This window comes from Argentina silus, assembly GCF_951799395.1.
Source record: "Argentina silus genome assembly, chromosome: 8".
Classification (NCBI taxonomy): domain Eukaryota; kingdom Metazoa; phylum Chordata; class Actinopteri; order Argentiniformes; family Argentinidae; genus Argentina; species Argentina silus.
In genome coordinates, this window is record NC_139662.1 from 17966743 (window position 1) to 17974909 (window position 8167).

General features: G+C 41.5%; 1 protein-coding gene across 1 annotated transcript in view; it reads left to right on the forward strand.

Moving 5' to 3' along the window:
- camta1a (calmodulin binding transcription activator 1a) overlaps positions 1-5754 on the forward strand; it is a gene marked incomplete at both ends in the record, with an annotated part of 136130 nt that extends 130376 nt beyond the window's left edge. Inside the window, 6 exons of the mRNA XM_083674742.1 lie at positions 293-364; positions 569-589; positions 810-1009; positions 1870-1941; positions 2406-2436; positions 5722-5754. Of these exons, the coding sequence (XP_083530868.1) occupies positions 293-364; positions 569-589; positions 810-1009; positions 1870-1941; positions 2406-2436; positions 5722-5754 (429 nt within the window). The remainder of the gene's footprint in view (positions 1-292; positions 365-568; positions 590-809; positions 1010-1869; positions 1942-2405; positions 2437-5721) is intronic.
- Between the last annotated feature and the right edge of the window lie 2413 nt (positions 5755-8167).

The following is an 8167-nucleotide window of genomic DNA, read 5'->3' on the forward strand; positions in this document are numbered from 1 at the left end:
TCTCTCTCTATCTCTCTCGCTCTCTTTCTCTCTCCTCTCAGCCCAGGATGGAGTCTCTCCACCCAGCCTCCTCATCCCCAAGGCCCTCCCTCAGTCCCCCAGCCAGCCAGCCAGCCAGCCAGCCAGGCAGCCAGGCAGGCAGGCCTCCAGGCAGGGCCGTGGACACACACACAGGGCCCTGGGCTAGCGAACACCTCAGGGAGCAGCTGCCTAGCCGCCTGCCCTCTGTTGAAGCACTGTATAACACACACTTCTCTGACCTCCGACCTCTCACCACTCTACTCTCCCACAGGGCCGCCCATTCAGAGAGCAACAGGAAGTAGCTGCTGCCGTCATTCAGCGTTGTTACAAGAAGTACAAACAGGTAGGCACTGTCTGCAGGGTCTAGTCAGCTCACCACATATAAACACACATGGTTCAGTACAGGACACTATTTTACAGAGAATGTGTAGGATTGATAGCTGTTGACTGTACAGTGCAGTGTAGGCACGTTTAGTCAAACAGTTTTCAGGGCAGTTTTCTTTTTTGTTTATGATTCACAATCTTCCACCTTTTCTCTGTTCACAAGCTAACATGGATAGCCTTGAAGGTAACATCTTTTTTCAATGTCAGATAAATTACCATGTAATTTAAAATCTCACTCGCTCTTTAGATACTCTTACAGTATATCCTCACCTTGGACTCCAAGTTATTTTATGACATATATGTGCGCTGTACGTTTTAGGCCGTAACGTTGGTGGTCTCAACCCCCCCCGCCCCCCGTAACTGACCCTGTACCTGGTCTCTCTCTGGTCCTCCTCCCCCGGCAGTATGCACTTTATAAGAAGATGACGCAGGCCGCCATCCTTATCCAGAGTAAGTTCCGCAGCTACCACGAGCAGAAGAAGTTCCAGCAGAGCAGGAGGGCGGCCGTGCTGATCCAGCAGTACTACCGCAGTTACAAGGAGTTTGGCAGGCTGACGCCCCAGCGCCGAGGGGCCAACGCCACCCTGGTGCAACACAAACTCAGGTAAACATGCAGAATATACACAGAGTGAATGAATACATTCATTTTATTTGACGTATTTAAAATGCAGTACATACAGAGTTGCCTCAGCCATTTGAGCACAACAGTTCATCAAAAATGAAATTAAAAAACGATAAAAGTCTACTGACTTATTTCCATTCAAGTCCTCGAGGCACAAACAAAGCAGGAGGGTGGGTCTTCATACTTGGCTTCACTGTGATTACATAATAAATTAAATGTTGATGAATTATGATTAGTTATTGATGGCAAACCCAGAAAAGCACTCATGAAACCACAGTAGATTGTTCCATGGAGAATCTCTACAGTTGGGTTCACAGAGGGGATATCCAGCCACACTCCAGTAACAAGTATAAGATACATTTTATTGTTCCGAAGGAACATTGATATGGACAGTGCAGCTGTACTGTATGAACAATGTACATGTACAGTACCAGTCAAAAGTTTGGACACACCTTGCCAAGAGTGTGCAAAGTTGTCATCAAAGCAAAAGGTGGCTACTTTGAAGAATCTAAAATATAAAACATATTCTGGTTTGTTGAATACTTTTTTGTTTACTACATAATTCCATATGTGTTCCTTCATAGTTTTGATGTCTTCAATGTTAATCTACAATGTAGAAAATAATAAAAAATAAAGAAAAACCATTGAATGAGAAGGTGTGTCCAAACTTTCAACTGGTACTGTACATAAACAACAACATTGCACACGGTCGTTCAAACACATAAAATACTTGACTATCGCTAGCATAAAGGTAGATGATTTTGTGTCATTCTTGTGAATGTGACCTTAGTACACTGTGTGGACCCCTCAAACCCAAGGTTCCATCTTGTCTCTTGTAGAAGTAGCCTGCTCACTAAGAGACAGGATCAGGCCGCCCGGAAGATCATGAGATTTCTACGCCGCTGCCGCCACAGGTAAGCCCCAAACGCTAACTCCTTTGGTTATGCAAGTACAATTTGTTGTATTCTCACACAGACACACACAAATGCATACGCATACACACACACACACGCACACAAATGCACACACACTCACACAGGCACACACACACACACACACACACACACACACACACACACACACTCACACACACACATACTCGTATTCGCTTACCGACTGTACACAGCTGTGAGGGACAGATGGACAATCAGTCAAATAAATACCTGACCTGATCAATAGCTCCTCTATTTTCATTGAGCTACTTATTTTTGTGGGGAAAAGGGTTAGGTGGGTGATTCATGCACACTGTACAACACCTCAGGGACCCTCCCTCCCCCCCTACTGTATTTGGCCCCCCCACCTCTCCTCGCCCCCCTCCCTCACAGGGCCCTACTGTGTGCTAATAGTTGTCTGGTATTGTTTTGCTGTTTACGCCAAGCCCCTTGATGGACCATAGACTGTTCAAGCGGGTGAGTGCAGCCTCAGCAACTCAGTTTGTGCTTCTCTCTCCCTGTCTATACTGTATTGTCTCTGCCTCTCTCTCTCTCTCTCTCTCTCTCTCTCTCTCTCTCTCTCTCTCTCTCTCTCTCTCTAATAACACATTAGAGACACATCTCCTCCTGAGACCTTGCCCTTCACACACTCTCTCTCTCTCTCTCTCTCTCTCTCTCACTCTCTCTATTTAGCGTTCTCTCCATCCATCTCTCCCCTTTCTCTCTCTCCCCCTCTCTTCTCCATCACTGTTGCTTGATGCCTGCTTGCATGAAGGCTGCCAACTGGAACCACAGGTGGACTGACAAACCTCCGATGTAGAGCAGAAGCAACCTAAACCTGTTGAACTAACTAACCACTGCTTATGAATGACAATGTCACCGCAACACACTTAACAGACACCTCTCTCTCTCTCTCTCTCCTCTGGAAATGATTTGAGTTGATTTCATTTCTTTGATTTTTTTTTTTGTGTGGTTATGAAGATGCTAACTGAAGGTTTTTTTTTGGTTTGTTTTCGATCATGTTTACTATGTTGCATGAGTGGTGACAATTCTGGGTCTTGCTCTTTGACCTCCAGGCATGCTATGAGCCGGGTGTTCTATTAAAATGGCTGTCTGTCTGTATTACTGTCTGTCCTCTTTCTATCCACATTGCAGAGTAGAGGTGGGGCCCAGATTACCCTCTTTTGGTTTTGCTCACTTAATCTGTCAGTGCTGTAGAATCGCTGCTGGGCACTACTCAGGTCTGACAGTGGGTCAGGGTGATGTTGTGTTTGTGGTTGGTTTCCATTACTCTTGCATCATCATCACTGAAGAAATGCCTCATGTGGACAAACTGTGGGCCTCATCACTGATCCAGAAACACTTAGTAGTACACAGTCGGCTGTCAGCCTCATCAGCTCACAACTAGTTCACCATCAGCTTAGAAAATGGGTAATGAATTCAATTCACAGGTATGAGATTTATATATATCCATGATTTGCATGAAAAGTAGTCTGTTACAAAGTGAGAGAATGCTGTAAGCCCTCAGGGAACTTCATCGGTGTCTGAGAAATCCTTTGTGTCTAAATCGCCATGCTGCAGTAATGTAGGTTACTGTGCTTTGAGAGCAGGTGAGGTAGCTACATGTCTCATGGTACTGTTCTGATCGCATGTTTGCTACACAATCATGATATGGGTCACAGGGCTGTGAAGCATATAGGTCAGAGCACTACAAAGCAAACAATGGGATGTCCCCCCCTCCACCTTCAGGGACTAGAACAGCAGTGTGCAGTAATGGAGTCAGACCTCCAGGGAAACAGACCCTCTCAGATCAGGAAGAAGTAGCTCACTGGAATACACTTGACTTCCATACGGTCTCTGGGGCTTGTCACTGTGCTGCATTCCTTCATTGTAGTTCCAGTGAGAAACAATCAATAAGTGAAAGCCAAAAAGACATTTGATGGGGTCGAGCATAACCAATAATAATAATATATGCCATTTAGCTGACGCTTTTATCCAAAGCGACTTACATTGCAGTCAGTCCATAAATTTTTCAGTATATATGGTCGCAATGGGAATCAAACCCACAACCTAAGCGTTGTTAGCGTCATGCTCTACCGACTGAGCCGTAGAGAACCATAAAAGATATGGAGCGTCCAAAAATAGAACGCAAGGTTTTATGATAGGTATTTAGGTGTATTGGTATGATAGGTATTCATATGGGTGGCACATTGGCTCAAAAGGTGCATTAAGTCCCAGTTACAGAGCAGAACAAATAGGCTATAACTCCAAAAGCACACACACACACACACACACACACACACACACACACACACACACACACACACACACACAATGAGTTTAAACTAGCATGCAGTGTGAGTCAGTGATAACAAAGCTAAGGACTGTCTTGTTGTTTATTCATCATATATGGGGAGCAGACCGTTATCAGAAGCAACTAAGAGAATCAAGATTGATATGATGTCACAGTTACAGTTACACGTGCAGATCTCGTGTTAGGGTTCCACCTTCACAGAACAGAGTCAGTGGTAGTCAGGTTAGCTGGTTGGTTCAGTTTGGACACAATGCTCGAGCACAATGCCAAGGTGCACATCACGTCTCAACGTAAGTGCAGACATGCAGTTTGAATAGATTGTTACTTCAGAAGTATCCGTTCAGTTCTCTCTCTCCTCTCTCCCAAATTGTAAGTCATTGACTGACAATGTCTTCATTTTTCAGTTTGTAGTTCTTGTAGTACATTTCACATATATCTAAAAATGGTATTCTTATTTCAGTTTCACCTGCAGTCGTCCCTTAAATGTAAAGCATTTGTTGCCCAATTCCTGTGTAATTTTTTATTTTATCCTGTTTCGACTTTAGCCATATTCCACAGACACTCACAAAGGCTGTGTGCTGTGACCAATCATTTAGTAAACCTTTGCCAGCCTTGAGGTTCCCTTTAAGCCAAACAAATATTTGGTAGATTTCTCAAGGGAGTCTCAATCTTTTTTCTTAGATTAGTATGGAGAAAGTTGAATTATACTGAGCCCATTTTCAGTCACATTATATTCCCAAGAGTTTAGAAACAAATCAAATTCCTTGAAGAACCGTTTTCAAGTTTCGAAGCTGACCTATTAGATTTTCAAGTGTTTCAAGTGTTGAAAGACTGGGTTCACTGGGCTGTAAAACTTTTTGATTTAACAAACTGTTTTATGCTGAATGAGAGGTCAGACTTTACATTAAGGTGCTCTATACCTGTAGTTATGTTTTATGTACATATTGTAATGTAGACATTTAATAATTGCTTTGTTATTACATAGTAATATAGTTGAATGGGTTATGTTATGCAGTGACAAGTGGAAAAAGGAAGAGTTCCTATTCCACTTGAGTGTAAACAATAACTACTCCACACCATCACTATGTAATTACAAATGAATCACTATTACGCTTCTATGTAAAACATGTTCCTACAATGTTTTTACTTGGGTAATTACAGTGTTACTACCCAGTCATGAGGGCATCTTGAAGTAAAGTGTGACCGAATGGGATACAGTTCAAAATAAAGCTTGACCCGTGTTTTCTTCCCAGACAAGCACCAGCTCCTGTGTACCTGGGCTGGTTCTTCTTCTCTCCACCGACATCCTCCCCCTCTCCTCCTGTCCTCTCTTGTGATCTTTGAGTGATTGATTTGAGACGTGTAAGAGTAAAGGACGTTCCGGCGAGAGCTGGTCTGTGCTCGTCACGGCGTCCATTTCTAAACGTCTTGTCTCTTCTGTGTTTCAGAGTGAAAGAATTGAAAAGGGCCAGGGAACATGAGGTCGTTCAGAAGGGCCCCCTCGCGATGTGACATCACTCTCCTCCTGACTCTTCTTTTCTTTTTTCCGTTTGTACCCAAGACATTTTACAAGAGAAGAAAAAACAAATTCAGTGAAAACACTGCAATTATTATTACTACTACAGCAGTGAGACTGATTCTACTTCTACTATTACATGTACAACAACAACATTTTTCACTTTTTTCTTTCTTCCGTCTGAGGAGGTTTCTGTTGGAGAGTGGCAACTTCTGTGGGATTATAAACTAAATGGGAAGCTGTGGGGGGGCAGAACATTTGCTTCATGGCATTTTTTGCACTTTTTCATGGATTGCTTTGTCTTTTTGGGAGTATCGAGAGGCTTCAGACAGTAAAGGAAGAGAATGCTGGACATGTCTGGAATGGTCCCTGACATCTGTGGATCAAAGGAAGAGGATACAGAGTCTTAGAGGACAGATGCCAGTGGAAAGAGAATCAATGCAGAAACATATTGGGACTTGGCTCTAATTGTATTTCATAATTTTTTAAGTGACTAATTAATCCATTTGATGAAAAAATGTACCAAATGTACCAAAAATTATCGGTAACTCATTGATCCATTTGCACACGTACACTCCTTTCCACTGCTAGATGAATACATTCAATATAGCTGATCAATAGCTCAACAATCCTTCCTGTTCCACCATGCTCTACCCCGCAAGTCTGTTCAAAGGGGTGGAGCTATATGAATGTAGGAGGGGTTTAAGCAGAAATAGGCGGGGTTTAAAACAATGGCTTATTTTCATAAGCCATAGATTTCATAGATTTGGGGGATTATTATGTAAGGCAAGGGATGGGTTAATATTTCAAGACGTTTTTAAATTCGGGGATTTTTCTTTTTTTTTTTAAATATTATTGTTTTATCCTTTTTATGGTTCCTTTTGCTTGAATCCGTCCCACGCTCATGTCCGATTTATTGCTGACCTGTCTCCTCAAAATTCTGTGTTGTTGAATCAAGAAAAAATGCATGCCTTTGGGGCAAAAGTCTCCGTCTGCGTGCTTGAAATTTGAAGTTGAGTCATCCACAGGCCCATCTACTCCCCCACGACTCTCACCCTCTAGCTACTGGAGTTATCCTAACATTGTCCTCTTCCGGGGGGGTTTTCTTTAATTTTGCCTTATTTTATTTGTTTACTTCTCAGTATTCTAAAAAGAAAAAACTTGCCTCTTTTGTGTTGTAATGATTACGGTCATGAAGGTTATTGTTGTTCTTTTTGAATGAACTTCAGGGCCTGCGAGGGCTTTTGAGGGGAAGATCACATACATTGCCTTGACGTCTTAGAGATTCTTTGAGGGGTCCCTAAGCTAGTCCCAAAATAGGGGTTAGACAAATCCATATTTTTGACAATTGAGCGGTTTCTGTATATAAAGAAGGCTGAAGGTATGTAGGGAAAAACATTTACCCCAAGGGGATTGTATTTTAGAAATATATTATTTTATTCATTAAAAAGGGGTCAAAAACAGGTACAAGACAAAAACAGAATATTTGTATAGTTTTGTTTGAATGCCTAAGAAGTATGGTTGTATTGTTTGTATATAGTGTAAATACCTGGGATAAAAATGAGCTATGTGCATGAAAACCATGAACAAAGGTAAAAAAAACTAAACAAAAGCAGTAGTGGCTATGCTCTGTAAAATGATTAAAACTATTTCACTATAAGAGTATTTTATTTTATTTTGATTGTTCTTGAGAAGAACATTTTGCTAAAGCATGACCTTATTGCAAATACTAAAAAGTAAAAAAATAAAATAAAAATACTGTATTTAGAGTTAGGAGAAAATCTGCAAAATTATCATAAGAAAAGTATGGTTATGTTTACATTTTTGTTTTGGGCTACCAAGAATCTTTTGCCAATGGTGCCAAGTAATGTGAATGCTATATTGCTTAACAAGAGAATTAAGTTAATCTTTGCAGAACAGATAATCATACAATGAAATACACACTAGCATTGAAGACCATGAGATCACAATTTGCCGCGGAGAGCAGATAGAGGTACACATATTGCAGAGGGAGAAATATTTCTACAGCAACTTTAAAGTCTCTCATGTCTAATCCATTTATCACGTCAGAGAACCCAACATGTTGTCATCACTGAATACACTGAGATCACTTGTCAAAAATACTCAAAAGCAAAAAAAAAAAAACTCCAAATGTGTGCTTTATTTTCTATGTATATAAGAAAGAGGGACTGTGGTGTTAGCGTCTAAGCATGTTTGTATGGATCATAAAGATTGATAAACGGAAAGATTGTACATGACAGCCTTGTTCCGGAAGGTCCCAGCTCTTCCATTTGGTTCTATACTCTTGTATGGAGGTTCTAACTTTAGTTTTTTTTCACTGTAGATATGCAGTATATTGCAGAAAACACTTGATATCC